The 27,634-nt window shown below is 43.9% G+C and overlaps 1 protein-coding gene across 9 annotated transcripts in view; it reads left to right on the top strand.

Moving 5' to 3' along the window:
- LOC126248599 (uncharacterized) overlaps positions 1-27,634 on the top strand; it is a 214,846-nt gene that overhangs the window by 136,007 nt on the left and 51,205 nt on the right. For all 9 annotated transcript variants that reach the window (XM_049949727.1, XM_049949732.1, XM_049949728.1 and 6 more), the window contains one exon: positions 23,677-23,849. In XM_049949727.1, the coding sequence (XP_049805684.1) occupies positions 23,677-23,849 (173 nt within the window). The remainder of the gene's footprint in view (positions 1-23,676; positions 23,850-27,634) is intronic.

Below are 27,634 nucleotides of genomic sequence, written 5' to 3'. Positions count from 1 at the left end.
TTACCTGAAAAGGTGAGGGTGGTGGTATACCCTATGCAGTGCTTTAAGTGCTGGAAATTCAGTCACATATCTTCCCAGTGCCCTTCCAGCACTGCATGTGGAGACTGCGGACATCCACTGCATCTGAACACTCCATGTGCCCCTCCTCCTACCTGTGTCAGCTGTGGAGAGCGTTACACTCCCTGCTTGCTGGACTGCGTGGTCCTCCAAAAGGAGGGGAAAATTATGGAGTACAAGCCCTGGACAGTGAACCGTGATTTATTTTCAAAGAATATTCTTAGGAATTTATTTTATTTACTAGCAATTCATCAAGAACATTAACACATTTAATCACACTATGTAAGCATGGAAGTAGTTGCCAGGGAGTAACTGATGAAATCATAACCAAATTCATTTTAACAAATGGGAATTTTATTCGCTTTAATGGTGCCTAAAAGCATTTTTTAAAAAGAAACAGATTTAAAATTATAATCAGAAAGCACCCTCTAAATATCAAAGTTACAATTTATTCAGAGGCAGAAAGAAACAAGTTTTGACTGTATAAGCTTTCGGGCAGAGAACCTTGCCGCTCCCTTTTGACACGGCCATAGTTACTGCTGCTCACAACAGCCTCTGAAAGACTACACTGGTGCAAATCTGCAACACACCACATAACTTTAAACTAAAAGTTTTAACAATGCACACAAACTATGCACCCCCCCCCCCCCCCCCCCCGTAGGAGGGATGGAAATGGTCCAAAACACTAACAATTAAAATATTAACCTTGCCACCCAAGGTACAACTTGATTTTAACTTCTAAGAAAAGTCTTACGGTGAAAGGGTGGCAACTTTATATACTAAAATGATCATTTAAATAAAAGCCCATGAAATGCAATCTTATATAAAATTCTACAATAGTTAAGATGCTCTACAGTACACAGATACCGCCTCTCAAGATCATAGGCAATAATATCAAAGTTTCCAAAGATCAAAACATATTTCAGGTATTAGGCCATTACATTCCAGGCAATAAATTCGTTAACACACCAAATCCGACAAACATGACAGAGGCAGCTACTAACGTACAGTAGATTGATAGGGAGATTACCGAACAACCCGAACCACAGGTTGCTCTAACCTGTCCCTACTCCACAAGGGAAAAACGGACCACCCAATTTATAAACAACCACCTTCCCATGGGTGGTCAAACGGAGAAGAATGGTGGGATGACCCCAAAGCAAAACAGCTGGTGACCTCACCAAGAAAACAAGTAGAATTTAACAAGAGTAAATCAAACAACATATCACCAATCACTTAACTTCTAATAAACTGCGATTTCTCGAGAAGACCTGGCGCAGCACCCCTAAATCACTCTCCTGAACCGTCTGCTGCCAGCCGCTTCAACGGACACAGGAAGGCGCGCCGATCTCCCGTCTCATGGCATCGCAGCTCGCACCGGCCAGATTGATGTCGTGGGTTGACTCCTGTTGCTGTCGTATCGACCGCAACGTCACTACCCCTCGCTACACGCCGCGACCCACTGGACTCACGTGGCGACCTCACATGCGCCGACGCTCAAGACGGACAATTCATCTTGTGTCTCAGTGCGCGACCGACCAACCAATCGATCCAACTGCCAATGTCCCGCGTACGGCCATCCTGATTTAGGTTTTCCGTGAATTCCCTAAATCGCTCCAGGCAAATGCCGGGATGGTTCCTTTGAAAGGGCACGGCCGACTTCCTTCCCCATCCTTCCCTAATCCGATGAGACCGATGACCTCGCTGTGTGGTCTCCTTCCCCAAACAACCCCAACCCAACTGCCAATGACCATTACCTGAGCAAACTCGAGCAGACTGGTATCCTAACATGCAGACTCAGATGCAAGAACTAAGCCCCGACTGGGCGACCACTCGCTGAGTTCTCTTACTGGCGGAGTGGGAAGACTCTCATTTTGCTTGCTTTAAAGGTTGATCCGAACGACAGACATACTAGCACTCTGAATGAATGACAGACAGACACTAACTGCCTAACAAATGCGGACGAGAGACCGACTAGCAAGCTGGGGACGAGAGACTGACCCACTGGCGAGCTCATAGTGCCCCTTATATGCACGTGAACTGGCAATCTTTCCCCTTTTCCCACCAGATGGAGACACCGAAGCTGCGATTGCCACAGCGGCGCCACCACCAGAAACGGAGGGCGACTGCTTCACACTACGCACTGCGGCGAGCTCATCAAAACAGCAATTTTTACCACGGCTCAGACAGGATGACTTATCAAGAGGCTAAATAGAAGTATGACTGGTTGAACCCTGTTCAATTGCTCTCATCTTATGCTTACACTACAACAATGTCACTCTGACTGGCGACAGTGGTCACCTTGTCTAAGCCTTTTACAGTGGCCCCTCAGGACTGCCCAGCTACATTCCCCTCCCCTTGGTGGTTGGGGGCACTTCTTCATCTGTTGTACCCAAAGCATCTACTTTGGGAGCAAAACCCCTCCCCTAAATGCCGGGGAGGTCAGTCCCCTCCAAGCTGGAGAAGCAACAGCCTCCTCTGGCTCCTCTCACATGGAATGGTTCCCTTGGGACTCTGCTTCCCAAGGTCTCACCCCATGCAAAGTAGGCTGAAGGATCCACAAACTGCTGGTCGAAGGACTTCAAAGTCTTGTTCAAAGTCTTCCTCTGTACCTGAAGCTTCTTCAGAGAGGCCCTCCCAGCAAGCTCAAACAAGTGAAGAAGTCTGTTAAGAAACAAGATACCCCAGTGACCCCCACACCACCACTCCCTACCAACAATCCTTCCAAGAATGAGAATGAGGTGGAGATTTTAGCATTCCCTGAGGACCTAGATCTCTCCGAGGCCTCAGCAGCGATGGTATTAGATACAAGCACTCAGCCAGTGGCTGCAGATGATTCTTAGGCATAAACTGCCTCCTTGGTCCCTTCATGCCTTCCCAGACTACTGACTGCTTCATCCTTCAGTGGAATTGTGGTGGTTTTTCTCCCCACCTGGCTGAGTTACGATAGCTCTTAAGCAATACACCTGCTTCTTGCATTGCTCTTCAGGAAATCTGGTTTCCAGCAGTGCGACCCCCCGCCCTTCAAAGCTGTTGAGGGTGTTACAAAAATCGTACAGGATGTCAGGTGAAGTATGTACATATGTCCTTACCTCTGAATAGAGCAAACCTGGCCATTTATAACACCATTAGAAGCTGTGGCTGTCAGAGTGAGGACAATGCAGGAATTTACTGTCTACACCATCTATCTTCCAACAGATTGTGAAGTCCTGCACCGTGTATTGGCTGCCCTAATTTCTCAACTCCCCCCACCTTTTCTACTTCTGGGTTATTTGAACACCCATAACCCTTTGGGCGTGGATCGAAGATTCTTGGCCATGGTAAAGATGTCGAGAATCTACTCACTCATCTCAACCTTTGCCTCCTAAATATAGGTGTCCCCACTCACTTGAGTGTGGTGCATGCCACATACTTGGTCATTGATCTCTCAGTTTGCTGTCCTGGCCTTCTACCATCTATCCACTAGAGAGCTCATGACAACTTGTGTTGTAGTGGCCACTGTCCGCTGATCCTGTCCCTCTTGAGGTGTCATTCACCTAAAAGCTTGTCCAGAAGGGCTCTGCTACCACTGTGGGATCTCGATTGCTTGGTACCATCGTTGTGGTGGGCTAGGATGTTACTACAACCATTGTTTCTGTGGTTGAATCAGCAATCCCTTGTTCCTCAGGTTGTCCCCCCAGAAGAAAATGCCTTGGTGGTCGCCAGAAATTGCTATGGCCGTTAGGGATCGTAGGCAGGCCCTATAATGTTGTAAGTGGCACCAATCAATGGATCACCTTATTGCCTTCAAATGGCGACATGCCCAAGTCCGTCAGGTAATCAAAAGACGGAATCAGGAGTGCTGAGAATGGTACGTTTCCACTATTGCTACATGAACCTCTCCTTCCCAGATTTGGACAAAGCTCAGATGCCTTTACGGATGTCAGACCCCTGCCGGTATACCTGGAATTTCCACAAATTGGAACTGTATCTATCGACCCAGACACAATCACAGAGTATTTTGCCGAGCTCAAACCTCTGTGTCTGAAAATTACCACCTCCTTGCCGTCTTCAACTGCATCTGGAGTGATGGTGAATTCCTGTCATAATGGCGAGAAAGTATCATTGTTCCAGTGCTAAAACACATTAAGAACCCACTAGATGTGGGTAGCTATTGTCCTATTAGCCTCACCAACATTCTGTGCAAGCTGCTCGAACGTATGTTAAGCTGGCGGTTGTGTTGTCTCCTTGAGTCTTGGGGCGAGTTTCACTGCGGTCGCTCCACCATTGATGACTTGGTATACCTGGAGTCTGCCATCCTTAACAACCTTTTCCTGCTGTCATCATCGTATTGCAGTCTGTCTTGACCTGACAAAAGTCTATGACACCACTTGGCGACACCACATCCTTGTTACATTACACAAGTGAGGTCTCTGGGGCCCGCTCCTGATTTATAAGCAAAACTTTTTATCGCTGCGCACCTTCAGAGTTCAAGTTAGTGCTTCACACAGTTTGCCCCATATCCAAGGGAACAGGGTCCCTTGGGGCTCTGTACTGAGTGTCCCACACTTTTTAGTGGCCATTAATGGTCTTGCAGCAGCTGTGGGGTCCTCATATCATCGTTCTTATGTGCTGACAACTTCTGCATTTCCTTTTGCTCATATACCATTGGTGTGGCTGAATGTCGACTGCAGGAACCCACATGAAAGGTGCAGTCATGTGCCCTGACCCACAGCTTTCAGTTTTCAGTCGCCAAGACTTGTGCTTCTGTGACCGTCGTACAGTTCACCTGCACCCACAACATTATCTTGATAACCATCTGCTTAATGTAGTGGGCTATTATTACTTTTTAGGACTGCTTTCAGTGCCCGCTTAACTTGGCTTCACCATCTTCATCAGCTTAAGCAAAAGTGCTGGTGGCATCTTAACATTCTTCGATGCTTGAGTCATACTGACTGGGGTGCAAATTGCCACACAGTTGCAGCTATACAAAGCCCTGGTACAGTCCCATCTGGACTATGGGAGCCTGGCGCATGGTTCAGCATGGCCCTCAGCATTGCAGATGCTGACCCCTATACACCACTGTGGAGTTCGATTTGCAGTGGGAGCTTTCTGAATGAGCCCAGCGAACAGCCTACTCGTGGAAGCTGTGGTTCCTCCATTGTGGATCAGGTGGCAACAACTGCTTGCAGATTATACTGCACACATTTGCAGCTTGCCTAAACATCCCAATTACCATCTTCTTTTCTCTAACATGGCACTCCATCTCTCACAACTGCAGCCCAGATCAGGAATTACAATTGCAGTCTGCATCCAGTCAATTCTTACAGAACTTGAGTCTTTCCCTCTACCACCTCTGCTCCGACTCCACTCACCTACACGCTTGTATACCTTGACCAAAGTTTCATCTGGACTTATGGCAAGGCCCAAAAGACTCAGTTCATCCTGAGGCCCTTCACCACCAATTTTTCTCTATTCTCGGTGAGTTGCAGGGCTTAGAAATGGTCTACGTGGATGGCTCAATGGTAGATGGTCACATTGGGTTCACTTATGCTCACACAGAACATACTGGACAGCACTGACTGCAGTGTTTTTGCTGCATAGCCTGTAGCCATATCTCATGCTCTTGAGCATATCCATTCCTGCACTAGCAAGTCCTTCCTCATTTGTAGCGAACTCCTTGAGCACCTTACAAGCTTTTGACCAGTGCTATCGTCACCATCTGTTGATAATGGCTATCCTAGAGTCCGTTTATGTCCCCAAACAACATGGACAGTCAGTGGTCTTCATATGGACCCCAGCACATGTCGGAATCCCAGGAAATGAACTTGCCGACAGGCTAGCCAAACGGGCTACTCGTAAATGAAGTCTGGAGATCAGGTACCAGAGTCTGATCATTGCTTGGTGTTATACCACAAAGTTTTTTGGGATCTGGAAACAGAATGACACTCCTTGACTTTGCTGACAAGTAAAGGAGACGACGAATGTGTGGAGGTCCTCTTGCAAGGACTCAATTGTCCTTTGCTGGCTCTGCATCGGCCATACTTGACTGACTCACAGTCACTTCCTACACTGCGAGGACCCACCTCAGTGTCACTGTCCAAATTTAGCTGCCCTGAGATGGACTTTTAACCTTCCTGATGCACTACCTATTATGTTAGGTGACAGTGCCTCAACAGATGATCCAACTGTCTCATGGGAGCTTCCTGTGACAACCCGTGCTCTCTAACCTTGAACAATAAAATGTTACACATCACTAAAATTACACCATTCCAGTCATTAGAGGTCCAAGATTTATATATTATGGCCCATGCCAACTGGTGTTTCTTCATGGCAGGTGTTAGCAACTGCTTCTTTATTGACTTTTGTGCCTTCTGCCCACAATCAAGAAGCCAGTACCATACTGTTGAACAGACAATTTTGACCCCGGTAGCCAATATATCTCTTTTAAAGTCCTTACTTGTTTTGTGAGGATGAATTCTACATTTTCTAAGCAGAATTTTGTCGGTTGTAGGGATGGTTTTTCGTTTTCATTCACATCAGCCTTTTCTCTTTGTAAACAATGAGGCATTTCACTATATGCCCTAATAAGTTGTGAAACACTACATTTTTCCACACCAACAACCGAGGCAATGTCTCTTACAGTCATAGAAGTGTGTTCATGAATAGCAACTGTTTTTGCCTCCTTCTTAGGTGAAATGTCCATGTTAACACAAGTACAAAGTTTTCCTGTCGAGAACACAGACATAACATACACTTTTGCCACATGTACAAGCACTCAGCTGAACTAGAGGGGACCATCAACTGTTGTTCATAGTCAAGGCAAGAATAGTCCACCAGGATTCCAACAATTGGGCAGATAAAATTGGTTACAACTAATCAACTTCAGTTCCTTGTAAAATATGAGCTTGTTCTCCTTAAGTCACAATGTCCATTTCACCAGTCAACGCAACGGATCCTTCCAACTATTCAGCCAGCAGAGAGAATTGTGGTCTGTCACAACAGTAAGTGGTGTGCCAAACAAATATGGCAAGAACTTGTTAATGCCTAAGTGTGAGCTATCACTTTTTCAGTACCTTCCTGAATTTGCACTAGAAATGCCTCTATTCTAAAACCACTAGTATCACTAAGAAACTGTGTTTTAACATTCTCATCATACAATGCTAGAACTGGAGAAGATGTTACATCTCCTTAAGGACAAAGAAAGATCTTTCTTGCATCTTGTTCCATGTGAATTTGGCATCTCCCTGCAGTAGTTGGTCCAAGTGACATGTGTTGGTACAGAAGTTCTTTGCTCCCCTGCAGGTTTGGGGCTACAATAGGCCCAAGGTATTCCTGCCTGTCATAAGAGGTGACTAAAAGGAGTCTCCCATTTTTTGGCCTAATCAGTTATGGTTCTCCTTTTAGGGTTTACGTACACATCTTTCAAAATTATCTGAAGTGCAGGCCATTTGGGGAAGGACACCTTACGTGGTGAAGTGTGGGCCATTTGGGGAAGGACACCTTACGTGGTGAAGTGTGGGCCATTTGGGGAAGGACACTTTACGTGGTGCACCATATATCCAGTGCGATTAGACCTTCTGCACCTCTTATTGTCTTGGATCTGCAACTCCACCTGCAATCCAGTTATAGTCTGCTGTCCTTCACCCCCATGACAATATCGGATTTCTCAGAACCCAAAATCCAGCACGGTTGCCAGTCCATCATGATGGGGTCGTCATGTACCCCTGTGATGGTGGCCCTCTGACAACACAGGGATCGCACTGCTGATGCCTGGCTTGCACACTCCCCATGTATGCCAAGGAGTAGATGCCCACCTTCTTGGGGCATCAGGACTCTCGGCAACGGCCATCGTGCCAGGTGGCCTTTGCTGTGGCTCGGTGGTGCCCGTGGGGAGAGTCCCTGATCTGAGTGGGTGGCATCAGGGCGGATGACCTGCAATGAAGTGGACCAAATCATCTTTTGCCGGGGACTGAATGGCCACAACAGTCTCTAAAAAATGGAAAGTCGAATTTAATGCTGAGAATTATGACCCCAAATTGTTCCCCTCCCTAGCCACACCAAGGGAGGAACATAGAACAATTGAAAAGAGAGAGCCTTATTTGCCAAGGTATTCAGTCTGCAGCATAACGAATGAGGACTCCTTTCTGGCTACAGAGCCTTAATTTTTGTCGATCACCTGGAGGACAAGTTTGGGGAAGTGGCTGCGCTGTCAAAAATGAGAAATGGAGCAGGCCTCATTCAGACAGCATCCCCAGCCCAGTCCCGGGCATTGTTAGCCTATGACCAGCTGGGTAATATTCCTGTTTCCATCATCCCACATAAAAGCCTCAACATGGTCCAGGGGATTATTTTGCATCACGACCTTATCTTGCAGTCTGACTATAAGCTCCGCGCCAATTTAGAATGGCAGGGTGTTCGCTTCATCCAGTGCATCTATAGGGGACACAAAGACAATAGGGTTGCTACCAGTGTCTTCTTCTTGGCCTTTGAAGGTGATTCATTGCCTGAAAATGTCAAGATGATGGTATACTGATGTGATGTAAAACCATACGTCCCTCCCCCTATGAGGGGCTTTTAGTGCTGGAACTTCAGGCACATGTCTTCCTGCTGCAATTCCAAAGCCACATGTTGAGAATGTGGACATCCACTGCATCCAAATACTCCATGTGTACCTCCTTCCACTTGTGTTAACTATGGGGTGCACCTCTCCCCCTGCTTGCCAGACTGCACAGTACTCCAAAAAAAGCAGAAAATTATGGAGTACAAGACCCTGTACCAGCTCACTTAACAAGATGATAATGTACGAGGGTTGGCACTTTAATAGTGGCAACTATTTATTTACAGCTCGTACAAAATAGATACGTGTTTCAAAGCTTTGCTGACCTTCAAAGTAGTCACCAGCATTGTGTATAACCTGTTGTCAGCGATGTGGAAGTCATAGGATATTCTTAGCAATGCCAGTTGTGTTGACAGTTCGAGCGGCGTGCTCTACTGCCCAATGAATTTGTAGCAGTTCTGAAGCAAATGCCGTGAAGGGTTTCTTTAGTATAGAAATCGAGTTGAACTTATGAGAGCTTAAGTCAGGGGAATGCAGTAGGTGGTACAGCACTTAGCAGCCCCATCATTCAAACAAATCAGTAACAGCTTGCACTGTACGTGCTTGAGCATTGTCCTGCAAAATGATAGTCAGGTCCTGCAGAAAGTGTCATCACTTATTTCTCTATGCCGTTCATTTTTGGAACACAACCTACAACCAGCTTAGAGACAAAAGTGATGACACTTTCTGTGGGACTTGACCATCATTTTGCAGGACAATTCTCAAGCACGTACAGTGCAAGCTGTTACTGATTTGTTTGACTGATGGGGCTACTAAGTGCTATACCACCTACTGCACTCCTCTGACTCGTAAGTTCAACTTGATTTCTAAACTGAAGGAAACACTTCACAGCATTCGCTTCAGAACTGTTACAAATTCGTCATGCAGTAGACCACGCCACACGAACTGTCAACACAACTGGCACTGCTAAGAGTATCCTAGGACTTCCACATCACTGACAACGGGTTATACACAATGCTGGTAACTACTTTGAAGATCAGTAAAACTTTGAAACATGTATCTATTTTGTACAAGCTGTAAATAAATAGTTGCCACTATTAAAGTTCCAACCCTTGTAAATTTGAAAGCTGCAGCTATGTTCTCATCTCCCTCATATGTGAGTGTGGTTCTGACATCTCATACAGTGGACCCTCAGAGCTGCCCGAATACATCTGTCCCCTTGATGTTGGGGGAATTCTTTTTTTCTCTCTCCCAAAGCGGCTACTTTGGGAGCAGCACTGCCCCCCCCCCCCCCCTCCCCTTGTAGTGCTGGGTACATTGGAGTTCTCCTCATAGCCAGAGAGGCTGCAGCCTCCTCCGGCCCCTCTCGCACAGAAGTGGTTCCTAGGGACTCTCCCTTCCAAGATCTTCCCTATTGCAAAAGTGAACACTCATCAGTGGCTGAAGGAGCCACAAGCTATTGGCCAAAAGGTTTCAGTCTTCCTTCGTGCCTGAAGCTAGTTCGGAGAAGCCTTCCCAGCAAGCCCCTAAAGAGAAGCGAGAGAGCAAGCAGACGAAGAAGTCTGCTAAGAAACAGGACTCTCCGGTGGCCCCAACACTACCACTCCCTACCAGTTCGGATTCTGAGGATGAGGTAGAGAATTTAGCATCCCCTAAAGACATGGATCTCGCTAACGCCTCACCTGCAGTGAAAATGGATACAAATACTCAACCAGAGGCAGCAGATAATGCTGAGGCGTAAACTGCCTCCTTGGTCACTTCTTGCCTTCTCTGACTATGGGAAGTGTCATCCTCCAGTGGAACTGCAGTGATTTTTTCTCTCACCTGTCTGAGCTACGACAGCTCTTAGGCGTTACACTTGCTTTTTCGTTGCCCTTCAGGAACCCTGGTTTCCCGCAATGTGGACCCCTGCACTTAATGGCTATTGGGGGTACTACAAAAACCGTACTGACTGTGACATACTGTCAGGTGGAATTTGTACCTATGTCCTTACCTCTGTCTGTAGTGAACCTGTGCCCCCTCAAACACTTTTAGAAGCTGTGGCTGTCAGGGTGAGGACAACACAGGAAATTACCATCTGTAACGTCTACCTCCCTCCAGTTGGTGAAGCGCCACCCCATGTATTTGCTGCACTAATTTCCTAACTCCCCCCACCTTGTCTACTTCTGTGTGATTTTAATGCCCATAACCCTTTGTGAGGTGGAACCAAGGTTACTGGCTTTGGTAAACATGTCGAGGACCTACTAACTCAACTCAACCTTGGGTCCTAAATACAGGTGTCCCCGCATATTTCAGTGTGGCGTATGGCTTATACTCAGCCATTGATCTCTCAGTCTGCAGTCCTGGCCTTCTCCTGTTTATCCACTGGAGAGCTCACGATGACTTGTGTGGTGGTGACCACTTTCCACTTTTCTTGTCTCTACCCCACCATCACTCATTTGGACACTTGTGCAGATGGGCTTTTCCCAAGGCTTACTAGGATACTTGCACCTCAGCTACCACCGTTGAATCTGCGTTGCATGCTTACATCAATCAGGTGGTCCACACCATCACTAGTACCATTGTTGGCAATACCTCGTTCCTCAAGTTGCCTCTGGTGGAAGTCAGTGCCTTGGTGGTCGCCAGAAATTACTGCAGCCATTAGAGGCCATAGGTGGACCCTCCAATGTTATAAGTGCCACCTGTCTCTGGAGAACCTAATTGCCTTCCAACAATTCTGTGACCAGGTCTGCCTACTCTTCAAATGACGGAAGCAGGAGCATTGGGAATGATACATCTGCACCATTGGAACACGAACCTCTCTTTTGCGGGCTTGGACCAAGCTCCGATGCTTTTACAGCTGTCACATCCCTTCGGGTGTACCTGGAATTTCGACACATGGAGCTGGATCTGCTGATCCAGACATAATCGCAGAGCATCTTGCCAAGCATTATGCTTGCACCTCTGTGTCTGAAAATTACTACCCTGCCTTTTATCTCCTCAAACAGCGGTGGATTGACAACACCTATCTTTTGCTCCACGCCACTCTGAGCCATATAATGCTGCCTTCAGCGAGTGGGAATTCCTCAGTGTCCTTTCTGACTGTCCTGACATATCCCCTTGCCCAGATCACATCCATTCCCAAGTAATTAAACATCTGTCAGCTAATTACCAGCACCACCTCCTTGCCATCTTCAGCGGCATCTGGAGTGATGGTGAATTCCCGTCGCAATAGCGGGAAAGTATCATCTTTCCAGTGCTAAAACCTGGTAAGAACCCACTAGATGTGGATAGCTATCATCCTATCAGCCTCACCAATGTTCTGTGCAAGCTGCTCGAAGGTTTTGTGAGCTGGTGGTGTTAGCCCCTTGAGTCTCAGGGCCTTCTGGCTCCGTCACAGGGTGGTTTTTGACAAGGGCGCTCCACCACGAACAACTTGGTCCACCTGGAGTCTGCCATTCAGTCGGCCTTTTCCTGGTGACAACACCTTATTGCCATCTTTTTTGACCTGACGAAGGCCTACAATACCACTTGGCAACACCACATCCTCACTAGTCTGCATGAGTGAGGTTTCCGGAACCCCCTCCCAATTTTTATACGGAACTTCTTGTCGCTCTGCACTTTCAGAGTTCGTATCAGTGTTTCCCACAGTGTGCCACATAGCCTCATAGCCAAGAGAATGGGGTCCTGCAGGGCTCTGTCTTGAGTGTCCGACTCTTTTTAACTGTCGTTAATAGTCTTGCACTAGCAGTGGGGTCCTCAGTATCTCCCCACTGCTTGCAAATTATACCGCCCACATTCATTGTTCGCCTCACCATCCAAATTACTGTCTCATTTTCCCTGACACTGCAATCCATCTCCTGCAGCAGCAGCCCAGAATGGGGACTCTCATTACAATCCATGTCTGGTCGCTTCTTACTGAACTCGACGTGTTCCCTCTACCACCTTTCCTGTGGGTCCACTTAAGTACACCTCCATGGTCCATGCCGTGGCCACAGCTTTGTCTGGACCTATTGCAAGGCCCAAAAGGCTCAGGTCCACCTGAGGCCCTCCACCAGCAATTTTTTTCTATTCTCGACAAGTTCCAGGGTTCAGAAATAGTCCACAACAATGGATCAGTGGGTAACAATCTTCTTGGCTTCACTTACACTCACGTCGGTTGTACTGAACAGTGCTCCTTGCCGGATGGCTGCAGTGTTTTCACTGTAGAGTTGGTAGCCATCTGCCATGCTCTTGAGCATATCCTTTCCTGCACTGGTGAGTCCTTCGTCATCTGTAGTGACTCCTTAAGCGGCCTACAAGCTCTCGACCAGTGCTTCCCTCGCCATCAATTGGTAATGACTATCCAGGAGTTTCTTTATGCCCTCAGAAATAGTGGACATTCATTGACCTCCATTTGGACCCCAGGACATGTCGGGATCCCAGACAATGATCTTGCTGACAACCTGGCCAAACAGGCTACCGTTAAACCAACTCTGGAGAATGGCCTGCCAGAGACTGATCTCCAATCGGTCTTCCACCGTAAAGTTTTTGCGATCTGGGATACTGAATGATGCACCCTCAGTGCACCAAATAAACTACATGTTATCAAGGAGACAATGAATGTGTAGTGGTTATTCATGTGAGCCACTCGCAGGGACTCCGCTGTCCTTTGTCAGGTCCGCATTGCCCATACTTGGTTAGCACATGGGTACCTCCTCCGTCATGAGGACCCGCCTCGGTGTCTGGTGTCTCTGTGACTTCCACGTGATTGTCGTCCTCATCTTGTTTGGCTGCCCAATTTTAGCTGCTCTGTGGTTGACTTTTAACTTTCCTGCCACACTGCCAGTGGTGTTGGGTGACAATGCCTCAATGGCTGATGTTTTACATTTTGTTCGTGAGGGGGTTTTTATCACACAATCTAAGGGTGGGTGTCTGGCCTTCTCTCCCAGGCCTCCACCCCCCCTCCATTTTAACTCTTCCTCACTCTTTTTTTGCTTTCTGTTCACCTTGGTGTTCGTCTTTTCCCTACCTGTGTTCCCCTAGCCATTTCTTTTAGACTTGAGATATTAGTGTGTTGCAGGGTGACTGTCTCATCCTCTTTTATTTTTGCGATCAGCCAGCCCATGCAATTTGCTATATTCTTTTAATACCTTCCACTACTTTTTTCTTTTAGCATATGTTTTCCCCTTTCTGTTGGCTTCTGTCGTTTTATCTTTCGGCGTGATTTGTAGCTAGTTTTACGCCTTTTACTTTCCCCAACTCCTTTTAGGACTGTTTTTAACTCAAGACCTGTTTGAATAAGGAAAAAGGTACTGATAACCCCATAGTTTGGTCCCTTTATTCCCCAAAGCAACAGACTTTCTTTATGAATCTACATCTACATGTATATTCTGCAAACCACCATATGCTGCACGGCTGAGGGTATCTTGTACCACTAGACATTTCCTGGTCCAGTCACAAGTAGAGTGAGAGAAAAGTGACTGTCTGCATGCCTTCGTACAAGCCCTAATTTCTCTAATTTTATCTTTATAGTCCTTGTGTAAAGTGTGTATTGGTGGCAGTAGAATCATTATGCAGTCAGCTTCAAGTTCAGGTTCTTCTTCAAACATGAACCAGACTTCTGTAAAATTCTCCAAATAAAATGAAGTTCCTAATACCATCCTTAAGTGCTTATTCCATTTCATATTGCTTCGCAACATTATGCCTCAATATTTAACAGATGTGGCACTGCCAAGAAAAACACTACTAACACTATAATAGAACATCACAGAGGTGTTTTTCCTACTCATCTGCATTAACCTGAAGTTTTCTACTTTTAGACCAACAATAAATTTTGTCTAAGTCATCTTGTATCGTCCTAAAGTCACTAAACAACATAACAAGAAACACTTCCCTGTACACTGGACCATGATCAGCAAACAGCTGCAGATTGCTGCTCACTCTGTCCATCAGATCATATATGTTTATAGAGTATAAGGCTGTTCCTATCACACTTACCTGGGTCTTCCTGATGATACCCTTGTCTCTGATGAACACGTGCTGTAGAGGGCAAAATAATAGTTTCTCGTACTTAAGAAGTCTGTGAGCCATCCACGTGTATGTGAAGCTATTTTTTATGCTCTTAACTTTGTTAAGTATCTGCAGTGGGGCACCATGTTAAAAGTAATATGGAAATCTAGGAATGGGAATTTGCCTGTTGTCCTTCATCCATAGTTGGCAGGATATCATGTGAGGAAAGGGCATGCTGAGCATTGCACAGTCAATGCTTTCTAAGTCTGTGATTTGTGAACAGAAGTTTTTCCATCTCAAGGGAATTTATAGTATTCAAACTGAGAATATGTGCAAGGATTCTTCAGCAAACCGATGTTAAGTATATTGGTCTACAATTTTGCAGATATGTTCTACCACCCTTCTTATATACAGGAGTTGTTGGCGCTTTTTTCCAGTCACTTGGGACTTTGCACTGGGCAAGAAATTCATGATAAATGCAAGCTAAGTAATGGGCCAATGCTGTAGAATACTCCCTGTGAAACTAGATTGAGATTCTATCTGTACCTGATGACTTATTTGTTGTCAACTCTTTCAAATGTTTCTGTACAGCAGGGATGCTTATTACTATGTTGTCCATACGGGATTCTGCCCAATGGTCAAACGACAGTATCTTTTCATGATTCTCCTGTGTGAATGACTTTTTGAACACAGAATTTAAAACTTCAGCTTTCGTTTTCAAATCTTCAGCTGCCACACCAGACTGGTCAATGAGTGACTGGATAGAAGCCTTCAGTCCACTCAGCGATGTTATGTAGGACCAGAATTTTCTCAGGTCCTTGGCAAGATATTTTTATCTGATATGATGATGGAAGTTGTTGTATGCTTTGTACATCCATCTTATTACAGGTGCAGGAATTTCTACTAACTTTTACCTGTTGTCATTTGCTCATTCTTTTTTGAACCAAGAATTCAACAGTCACTGTTTCCTCAGCATTTTCCAAATTTTGGTATTGAATCATAACGTGTCTTTTCTGCCCTTAATCCACTTACTTGGCGTATACTTCTCCAGAGCATGATTTGCAATCTGTTTAAATTTTTCCTATAGTTCTTCTACATCCATCATATTGGAAGTGAATTGCCTAAGTGGGATGCTAACAATGTCTTATCTGCTCTTTATAGAAAAAAATACTCTTCTAGTTTTTTTGATGGATTTATTATCTTTAGTAACCATTGTCGCTATATCATGATCACAATTTTAACTAGCTTCTCAAGACAAGTTTTCAGAAAACTTGTTCAAAAGTGCCTCACAAGACTGCCCATCTGTACCACCTGCAGTGAATCCATGGATGTCCCATTGTATACTCAGTAGGTTAAAGTCGCCTCCAACTAATATTGCAAGATTTTGGTATTTCCACACTACTGAGCATAGACTCCCTTTGAGTGAGTCTAAAACTGTCACAGTGGAATCGGGTGGCTGGTAAAAAAAAAAAAAACACAGTGCTTTTGTCAACTGTAGTGAACGAACACTCCCTTACTGATGACCAATATCTGTCTCATCGCTATACTTTCCATGCCTTGCTAAATATTTCAGAGCTTTATACTTGGGGTTTCAACCAGTTTTTGGTTCTAAGAATAATTTCAGTGTGACAACTTTCCATGGGGGACAGTAAATTCAGAACTTTTCTAAAAATACATTGACAATTTATTGTTAAAATTTAGACAGTTGAACTGTCTTATCTTTGTACATTGTATGATTTTGCTCTCTGTGTATTGACTGACAATCATTCTTCAGAGGACATCAAACTAATGCATAGTCAAAGAAAAAAAAAGTGCACTTCACAAATATTCTGATACTTGCTGACCTATCAAGAGAAGCCCTGCAATTCACTCCATAACGAAGGCCCAGATATCTGCAGCCAAGACCATAATAGAATCAATGGAGCCTTTGGTTGGGACTCTCCAGACAGCTCTAAACAAAAGGACCCCACTCCACAAGCAAGACCAGCAGTCTTCACCACTTCTGCCAGCTGCTCATACAAAATGAGGATGGCCTCAGAATCCAATCAACAGATGTCATTAGTGCCAAAGTAAGCCACAACTTACAGATGACTGCACCCTGCCTGCTCGATAATTGCAGCCAGGGCCTCACTGAATGAGGCCACCCAGCAGATGTGCCGAGCACACGTTAGATTTCATCCCAGTGCTGGATGTTAAGGGGCTCCATAATGTACCTAACATTGGAGCTCCTGATAACTATCAGACCCCTCCCCCCTGTGCCTACTCAGACCCTGTTGAAGAAGTGGCCAACTGTCCACTCACAGGGCTCAGTAGGTGAGGTCAGTTGGCCATCCTTCACATTGACTCTCCACCTCAAGCTAAGTGAAATTGATACCATCTGTCACTCACCTTGTATTGAGGGCAGTTTCCCTGTGCTGGGTACACTTCAGGGTGCCTTGAAAGCAAATCCTGTTGGCGAAACAAGCAATATCTAAGATGTCACACACAATGTCCATGATTCTCTGTCACTGCTACATCCCAAGGCAACAGCCTGAAGATGGCTGGATGTGACAAAAAGCATCTGCAGCTGTTTGCAATCTGCAGCCAGCTTCTCCTGCATCCACCCACAGTGGGCACAGATCTGATCCATCCTAGTACTACTAACATATCTCTTAACTGTAAAAGTACACAGAGAAAGCTAAAAATGTAACTTGCTACCCTCTTGATGTGTCACCAACATAGGCTGGTGCCATTAGTATGAGTATGTTCTGAGTAAACTTCTCACATCATAAATGTGCTGAGGAGTTTTAAAATATGTGACTGCTCTTGATTTCTCTGTATCAGGACAGACTCCATCACCATTCACTAGGTGCCCCAAGATTTTAATTTCTTAGGTGATGAAGAGGCAGTACTTTAGATTCAGGCAGAGACCTGCAGTCTGAAAACACGTCAACACAGTTGACAGGCAGCTTAGATGTTCTTCAGATGTCTTAAAAAACAGTGTCATGCAGATAGCAAAGACACATCATCCATTTAAGGTATTGAAGTAGGATGTCCATCATACATTCGAAGTTGGCTGGAACATTACACAGTTCGAATGGCATAACTTTAAACTCATAGAGACCATTAGGAGTCACAAAGGCAGCCTTTTACCAATCAGTTTCGTCAGCCTCGATTTGCCAGTAGCCTGTCTGCATTTTTAAAGTTGAAAAATAATTTCCTCCTTTCAAGCAGTCTAAGGTTTCACAAATACACTGCAATGCATAGACATCTTACATGATGAATTTGTTCAGTCATCAGTAGTTGATGCAGAAATGCTGTGTGATACCCTTGGTATTCTCAAGACAACAGGAGAAGACCAAGGATACTTTGAAGGTCCAGTAATGCCATCTTGCAGCATCTTCTCCACTTCCTCACAGATTGTCTGTCGTCCAGATGGTGACACCATATACGAGCACTGTATAATTGGTGGATGATCCCCCAGTGTTGACAGGGTATTGTATCATGGGCTACTTGGTCTCTCTTTTCTCCACTCCTGATTTTAAAGAATCCAAAAATTGACATAGAATGGCTATTGCTCACCAATGTTGTTCCTTGGTCAGATCAGATCCCATTGGCAGTTCAGTAGTAGCTTCCCCCCTACAATGCCTGTTGTGTAAGCAGAGCATGATTCTTTGGCAATTACATTAAGCCACCCTTCCTGGACTGGTTCCACTGCCCCTCCACACATAACTTTAGGGGTGAATTGTTGCTGCTCATGACAGTGATTCAACATTCTCCTTTACCACCTACAATGTTTATGATTGTCATTGGCATGTAGATTTCTTTCATGAGCCTGAGTAGCGTTTTGCAATTGACAAAGCTTCACAGTCTGAGCATCTTGGTTGACGACTAGAACTCGTGTAACTGATGACAGTGGGATAACTTCATCTTCAGTGGTAAATAACTGGCTGGAGCAATCTCTCTTGTGTTTACTGGAATAGTTCCACCAACCTGGAGCTTTGATCTTTCACATTCTTATGACTACTTGAGATGCCTGTAAGAAGTTCCATCCAAGAATGACATTATGTCTACATTCTGCTAAAACAACAAATTCAAAAGACTGTGTTCTGTTGTTTATTGTTGTTCTTGCAACGTGTCCCCGTTGGCTGGATGTATTTTCCATTTAAGATCTTTAGCATAATCTCTTGTGTATAACAGAACATAGTCTTCTTTAGCTGACAAAAGTAAGCATCTGATATGAAAGAAAAAGAAGCCCCTGAATTGACTAGCATTTGGACAGGTTGGCCATTGATGATATTAGTGAGAGTCCCTGATATCTTGGTGACTGTCGTACATAGATGATTTTCATCCGTGGTGGTCTCACTTCCATATGTGGTATGCTTTTCCTGTATTCAGTGGCTAGGCAGGCAGCTGGTACCTTTTTATGATGATGGGGAAAAGCTATGGTATATTGGGGAGCATGTCCAGGCTGCAATGATGGGCTTCATCCCACAGGTAGACTGTAATGGTCTACAGTAGGCCAGCGTGAATAGTAGTTTTTTGATGGTTGATGTCTTGTGGCGTAATAGTCATCGAACACTGGTCATCTCATTCTGCAGTAGCATACAATATGCCTAGAGCAACCACAGTGTCAGTATACTGGTGTGTTGTTCTCCATACACCATACACCAAATGTCTGTTTTCTGTGGTGCAATGTACTTTGTGTAGGAGTATGCGTTGGTTGGTTGCTGAATAAATTTGGGTTGACAACATCCATTCTTCACAGCATGTTTGACTGGTGGTGGAGATTGGTGTCATAGATATGCCTTTATTGATATTCTCTATTCCCTCATGATGTATTGGGTGGACACTGGTGCATGCTATCACTTGTGTACTTGGTCTGACATTCCTGGCTGCCATATACTGCTGTGCCTCTTCCCTTTCCATCTTGCATATGAGAGAGATGAGCTCATGGTGATCTTCCATAAATACCATAGGGACGACATTCTCATGCTCGGTTTTACAATTTGCATAGGGTTCAAAATATTCTGTATATATGACTGTTGTTCCCCTTGGTGTTGGGCTCTGTTCTTCAATTGTTCTCCTGCTAAGTGGACTTGCTGCTGTTTGTCGCCAAACTACTTCTTCACTTCAGCCTGGAATTCATACCAGCTTCTCTCCATTGTTCTCACACCACTGTTGGGCTGTGCTGTCCAAGTAAAAGTACACATTTACCAAACTTGTTGGCATCCCACCTGTTCATCCATTTTGTCAGGTCTTGACCAGAGTCTCTGGAATGTACTGATGCATGCCTTACTGCTACTTTGGAATCCATCTGCCTCCTGGTATATATAGATCTTAGGAATGATGTACTGCTTTTATTCTAGTTCCTGTCCTTTCAGATGACAGATTTTACATTGTCGAAATTACATCAATCGTTTGAATTACCCAGTGTCTCTACCACACACTGTCGTGTCGAAACTACAATCAAGTTGAAATCCAAAGGCAGGGTTGTCAGTGAAGTACAACATTTAGAGCTGAAAGCATGTTTATTATTGACACCAACATACAGTCAGAACATTATCTATTTCAAGAACATTCCAGAAATTATAAATACAAAATAATTGCAGGCAGTCAGGGTTGAACTGATACCTATAACGTGCCAACCAGTGACACTAACCACTATGCCATATGTTGTGTCCCATAGTTCATGGTGATATGCTTCTGAAACTGGAATGAAAGGTGTATGCTTGTGTAAAGCAATTATGTTCATGATTTGTAAAGTTGCACAAGGTTTTCAAATTGTAGGGAATGAAAGCTTTTTAACTCTACTGAAAGTCATTGCACTTTAATGCAAAGTATGATGGAGACATAACTTCAAGTGGGTGCTGGAAAACCAATTTTAAGTTATTCAGAACTACTTCAAAAATAATATTCAGAATGGGACCAGTTGAACACTCTTGAAGATATGTGGACTGAAACAATGTGGTATAGATAAGTGCCATGCTAATACCCCACCCATGCTAACAGCTGCAGATACTGTAAATCTGCAAGATGGTTTTGACGTTCTGTGATCTATAGAAGTGGCTACTTCTGCATAGGAAAGTACATTGTAAGGAATAATGTAATGCTAATAACTAGTATGTTGAATATTAAAATACAAAGGGAACTAGTAAAGTTATGCAATACAACGCAACAATAAATCGCTATGTTCTGAGAATACTTCATACTTGCTTTGTAGGCACTGTGCCAAGTCTGTGGGTGCAGCTGTTCACTAGCAGGGTTAGTTTGAAGTGCTTGCTATGGCATCGTGGTCACGAAGTGAAATATGGGCCGGTTTGTGGTACAACTTCGCGCGTGGTTTAAACATAGACCAGACCAAATGACTTGCATTCGGTGATGTGTGTCCACATCGTACAACTGTATTCAGGTGGCACAGAGAATACCAAAGAGGAAATTTTACTCTGGAGGATGCTGAGAGGATGGGAAGGCAACGATCATCAGTTAAAACATTGATGCTGTGAGGAAGATGTTAGACGAAGGCTGGCAAGTGACAACGGTTCAATCCCGCATCCAGCTATCCTGATTTAGGTTACCCGTGATTTCTCTAAATCACTTCAGACAAAGTACCTGGATGGTTCCTTTGAAAGGGCATGGCCGACTTCCTTCCCCGTCCTTCCCTAATCCGATGAGACCAATGACCTCGCTGTCTGGTCTCCTCCCCCAAACAACCCAACCCAACCAACTGGCGAGTAACCTATAAGCAGATAGAGGAGATCTTAGGGCTAAACGCATCAATAATTCGTTCAATTCTACATCATCATTTGCAAGTAAAGAAACTCTGTTGCCTCTGGGTGCTGCATAGGTTGACAGAAGAGCAGATGACACACCATATGACTTGGTGCCAGGAGATGTTAAGGAAGTTTTCTAAGGGACAGTCTAAATATGTGAATAGCATCATGACAGGTGATGAGAATTGGCATTATGATGTGCCAACTAAGACTCAAAACAAAGTTTTGGTCTTTGAAGATAATGACACACCCATGGCTGTTGGAAAATCCCAATCAGTAAAGAAGAAAATGATAGCTGTTTTTTTCCAAATTGAATGGAATTGTGGAGCATGTTGTTTTGGATACACAGAAGAAAGTCACAGCTAAGTGGTACACTGAACACTGCCTGCCCAAAGTCATCCAATCTTTGAAGAACCTGCGACCGAAGACAAGAATGAACACTTGGTTCCTCCATCACGACAATGCTCCATCTCACCATGCCAAAGTACACACCAAATGTTTGTGGGGTACAGGTCTGAAACTCCTTGAGTACCCTCCTTACAGTCCAGACCTTACTCCTCGTAACTTCGCACTGTTCCCATATGTGAGAATGAAGCTGAAAGGAGGGCAGTTTTCAAGTGATGATGACTTCCTGAGGGCTTGGGACAACGAGTGTGCCTTTCTCCCTACAGAAACTTGGGAGAACTAGTTTAGGGATTGGTTTTGGAGGATGGAGAGGTGTATTCAATATGGCAGAAATTACTGTGAAAAAATTAAATAAATAAAGCTGTATTGCAAAACTTTCCTAGCACCCTTTGTATCTATTGTGCAGCCAGACCAGTACAGACTATTGGAGATAACCTGAAGAGTTATACCATAACATAAATCAAAAAGTGCTCATTACCACTGAACAAGTTAACATATTACCCATATCAACATTGTTCAATCATAGGTTCAGGAACATACACTTTCATAATGCTTCAGCATGTACAAAGGCAGTGAATACCATCAAGGATTTGCTTGCAGTTGTTGAAACGATTGTCAGTGAGAATGGATGAAAACATAGATATATTGCAGGACATGGGGTGAACCAAATTTGATTTATGGAGTGAACGTTATGAAACACAACAAGAAAAGAGTAATTTGCAAATAAGCAAAGAATCTGATGTACCATCACAGTTCAGTTATTATCTGAAAGACTGGCTTCAAGCTCTTAACCAAGATCCATTAAAAGCATGCAAAGCAAAGCTCCACAATCTTCCAGTGGTGTCATCGGATGTCATGTGGAAGGGCTTGGGATCAGCACACCATTCTCCTGGTCATTGTCAGCTTTCTTGAACTTAGAATTGCTACTTCCCATTCAAGAAGCTCCTCAGTTGACCTTAAGATGCTCAGTATACCCCAGTCCAGTCCTCCTACCAAAGAAAAATCGCTCTCAGTACTGGGAATCGAATTCAGTGGCTCCCTGTCACAGCCAACATGCTGCATAGTGCAGTTATTTTTAGCATTATGCAGTATGCCTGTTCACCGCAAGACTATCCGCACACCGGTTTTCTGTATGATTTGGTGAGTGTGACTGTCTAATAACTATGGGTAGGTTCTTCATACCCACACGGAAAGTCCATTCTAGTAGGTACCTGTTTTAGATACAGTTTTATAAAAATTCCTTCTATCTTTTCTGGATTTCAGTTTTATATTTCATGACTGCATCAATTTTAAAATAAATACGTGGCACATAGACTGCCCTTTTACTTGAAAATTGGGGTACTGTTACTGAACCGGGCTGGAAATGGAGTGGAGAAACATATCTTGAGACTTTATAAGAGTTCGGCAAAGGCAGTGAAGACCACCTTCACCAAGACTTTGCCCAAGAAAGCTTTGTGGGATTTCCTCATTGTGCCAGCTCTAATGGAGCATGGTACTTTTTTACTTAGATATTAGTTGCCAACTTCAGGTCAGGACAGAAACGACTCTGTAAACAACAAGATAAGAAATAAGAATCTTCTACTAATAGTACACCTAGCAACGAGGCTATATGTTTGTTATATCAGTGAATAATAGTGTATAATTATTGTGTTGATGCAGATAATTAGTAAGTTTAAGGAAGTATTATTCATTTTTTGGATAATATCAACAACAACAGCAACGACAACAACAACAACAACAATAATAATAATAATAATCACGTCAGATATGCTGCACTTTCTTCCTTCAAGTGTTCTGAGTAATTTTATGGTTGTTTTCAGAACAGTGAACAATTGTTACAGTGAAACTTTTCTGAATATCGCTTCTAAGCATATTGTAATCAATCTGAAATATATTTTTGCATGGCAGTTATCAGAAGTGTCAATGTATAGAAGTTACATTATACTTTTTCAGCTGAATGATTGCCTGCTGTACACATCATACTATGGGTCAGGACTGGCATCAGGGCTAAAAGTAAATTCAGAGCTCCCTCTTGGAGGCATGAAGGTTACTACACCACAGGCCGAGGAATTCCATAATGAGTTCAGTATCATTAGCAGCACAAGGAGTTTTACATTAATGGCGAGGTAAGTAAAATAAAAAAAAAATACTTTTTCAGCTTGTTGGCTGAGAATGAGGTTTATCATGAAAGTTTCTGTCAATAACTAAACGATAAATTGGCAACCGTGATACCATTTTTAGCGTAAAAGTGAAGAATTTGTTCTAACCTTATGCGACTCTCTCCTTACAGTGTAGTAGTATACCATGATGTAACAATTAGATAGATGTGGGTTATTTCCAAAATTCTGGTACACTTCTTTTGTGGTCATTTTTTTCTTACTCTTATCAACTTCATCCATTTGCCACATTTATTGAAATGAAATGAGGAGAGAATGAAATAAAGTTGGGAGGCTTGTATTGAAAATAATGAACTGTAAAAAGGAAAGAGGGGGTAGGGAACAAACCACCATACAGTTGACAAAGAATTCACTGTGATCTTACGAATCTTCGTTATGGTTGCTACCTTGCATTTCTGCCAATAACTTAATGGAAATGGAAATAACTTGACTACCCATTCACAGTAATCACACATCATTTACTGCAGAAATGTTATACAGCTTTTGTTAGAATTTTAGTTGAAAATTATGGTTCTTGTAAAGATGTTAATAATTAATTCTTGGATTCACGACTCTTCAGTAATGTCACAGTAAATGCTTTTGATCACTATTACAACTGCTTATAAAATTAATTGGCATTTAAGTTCACAACTTAAAGTACTGCTCTGATCCATAATTGTCCTGTTTTTGCACTGATGACATACTGCCTAACCTGGCATGTTTTTAATTCTTATTTTCTACATTTAATTGCTAGTCACATATATCCTGAACAAAATGGTGCTAGTAGTTCCCAAGTTTGAATAGCTGTGCTAATTTTAATTGACAAAAAATTTCTACACACATCAAAAAAAGTTTTGCAACACCCCGGTTCCCAGAACTCCTGAAGATAGACATTGACTGGATATTGTATCACAGACACAGTCCCTTTGACTGTTCAGATATGCCACTAAACCAGCCCAAAGAGATAAACAACCATGCATGAGCAGTGCCTATTAGACAGAGAGGGTATGACAGCTGATCAGTTCCAGTCATTCCACCAGGAAGGAGGTACACGGCCCATGTTGTTTGTAGTTCAACCATGCCTAGATGGTCAGTACTGCAGTTCAATCGTGTCTGCATTGTTACTTTGTGCCAGGAAGGGCTTTCAACAAGGGAAGTGTCCAGGCGTCTCGGAGTGAACCAAAGCAATGTTGTTCGGACATGGAGGAGATACAGAGACACAGGAACTGTCAATGAGATGCCTCACTCAGGCCGCCCAAGGGCTACTACTGCAGTGGATGACTGCTACCTACGGATTATGGCTTGGAGGAACCGTGACAGCAATGCTACCATTTTGAATAATGCTTTTTGTGCAGCCACAGGTCGTCGTGCTATGACTTAAACTGTGCTCAATAGGCTGCATGATGCGCAACTTCACTCTCGACGTCCATAGCAAGGTCCATCTTTGCAACCACAACTCCATGCAACGCGGTACAGATAGGCCCAACAACATGCCAAATGGACTGCTCAGGATTGGCATCATGTTCTCTTCACCAATAAGTGTCACATATGCCTTCAGCCAGACAACTGTCGGAGACGTGTTGGGAGAACCTGGTCAGGCTGAACGCCTTAGACATACTGTCCAGCAAGTTCAGGAAAGTGGAGGTTCCCTGCTGTTTTGGGGTAGCATTATGTGGGGCCGATGTACGCCGCTGGTGGTCATGGAAGGCGCCATAACAGCTGTACGATACGTGAATGCCATCCTCCGACCGATAGTGCAACCATATTGGCAGCATATTGGCAAGTCATTCATCTTCGTGGATGACAATTCTTGCCCCCATTGTGCACATCTTGTGAATGACTTCCTTCAGGATAACGACATCACTCGACTATAGTGGCCAGCATGTTCTCCAGACGTGAACCCTATTGAACATGCCTGGAATAGATTGAAAAGGGCTGTTCATGGAAAACGTGACCCACCAACCACTCTGAGACATCTACGCTGAATTGTCATTGAGGAGTGGGACAATCTGGACCAACAGTGCCTTGATGAACTTGTGGATAGTATGCCACGACGAATACAGGCATGCATTAATGCAAAAGGACGTGCTGCTGGGTAGTAGAAGTACCGGTGTGTACAGCAGTCTGGGCCACCACATCTGAAGGTCTTGCTGCATGGTGGAACAACATGCAATGTGTGGTTTTTGTGAGCAATAAAAAGGGCAGGAATGATGTTTATGTTGATCCCTATTCCAATTTTCTATACAGGTTCCAGAACTCTCAGAACTGAGGTGATGCAAAACTTTTTTTGATGTGTGTATAATGATGATAAGCGAGGGCGGTAGATTGATATGTGCTAAAAATAACTAAAATATGCATGCATTTATGCACAAAAAATTAAAAACCATACACTAAAATATGGGAAATGTGCACTGCAATGTGGTAAATGTACATTAAAAATACATTGCTGGTGACTAAAATTGGAGAACTATGAAGAATAGCAAATCAGTGAAAAGTTATATGTGTTTTGTGTGTGCGTGTGTACATTATAATAAAAAAGGATGTGTAATTAAATTTGTAGGTCATTTTGGGGTGTACAGAGTGTGAAATTAAGTACTAGAATTAGCACCTCTGGCAGCAACAGTGGTTCTTACTTGGCTGGCCATTGAATCAAACTGAGCTTGGATGACAGATATGGGTACATCTTTCCATGCTGATTCAGCTCTATGCTAGAGGTCATTAATCATAATTGCTCACAAGTGGTGACATTTGAGTCTCTCAGCGACATATGGCCAAATGTTTCCCATGGGTGAGAGGTCTGGAGAGAACAGTAAAGTGACCTCTATATCGAGGTAGCTGAAGACGGTACACCAACTTGTGGTCTGCGTCATCTTGTTGAAAGATAATGTCATGGAGACCACAAAGATAGCCCACAGACACCAGTTTTAACATGTCAGAAATGTAATACCAGTCATCCAAATTACCAGCTATGCAAACCAGAGATGATCACGTTGTGTACCCAATGGCACAGTTGCACATGATGCTCTACCTTCATGGTGAGGAATGCAATTAAGCAATGTTCACTCTCATTGGAGCCTCCATACTGTGTCCAGTGTCACTGGTGGACACACCGTCAGCATGCATCTCTTTGCTACCACATCAAGGGAAGCCACAACAGTGATTGCCATACTGACAGTCCCTGGCACTCCAAGCATTCTCACACTATCCATGTGGATATGTATCTTGATGCAGACAAACTCATATCTGGACCCAAGGTACATGATGGAGCTATTCGATCTGCACAGCTGAGTTAACAGTATGTCTGTCCTCGTGGGTGCTTGTCATGTGGGGCTGCTAGCATGGCAGTCATGGTATCCCAACTAACACAAGCTGAAATATTGCAGAATAATAAACTGCAACTTCAGTAGGTCACCACTCTGCTACTGATGAATTCCAGCACATGCTGGTAGATACTACTTCTTGTAGAAGGTACAACACAATCTTCTCATAAACAGCCAACACAAAGATGTGATTCCTGGATGTGAGATGAGAAATCCCCTGTGTACTCTCTCTCTCTCTCTCTCTCTCTCTCTCTCTCTCTCTCTCTCTCTCACACACACACACACACACACACACACACACAAATTTGGAACATTTGAGAGGAAGAATCCAGTATTAGGTAGTAACTGCTTACAGATTAATATTTCATTAGCAGTTTCTAACACAGATGGTAATACAAGGTGCAGTGAAATGAAAAGCCTGTTTTTTGTTTGTGA

Source organism: Schistocerca nitens, chromosome 3 (assembly GCF_023898315.1).
Source record: "Schistocerca nitens isolate TAMUIC-IGC-003100 chromosome 3, iqSchNite1.1, whole genome shotgun sequence".
In the NCBI taxonomy this organism is placed as follows: Eukaryota; Metazoa; Arthropoda; class Insecta; order Orthoptera; family Acrididae; genus Schistocerca; species Schistocerca nitens.
The sequence above is the reverse complement of the archived record's forward strand: the minus strand, read 5'-3'. Positions and strand labels throughout refer to the sequence as shown.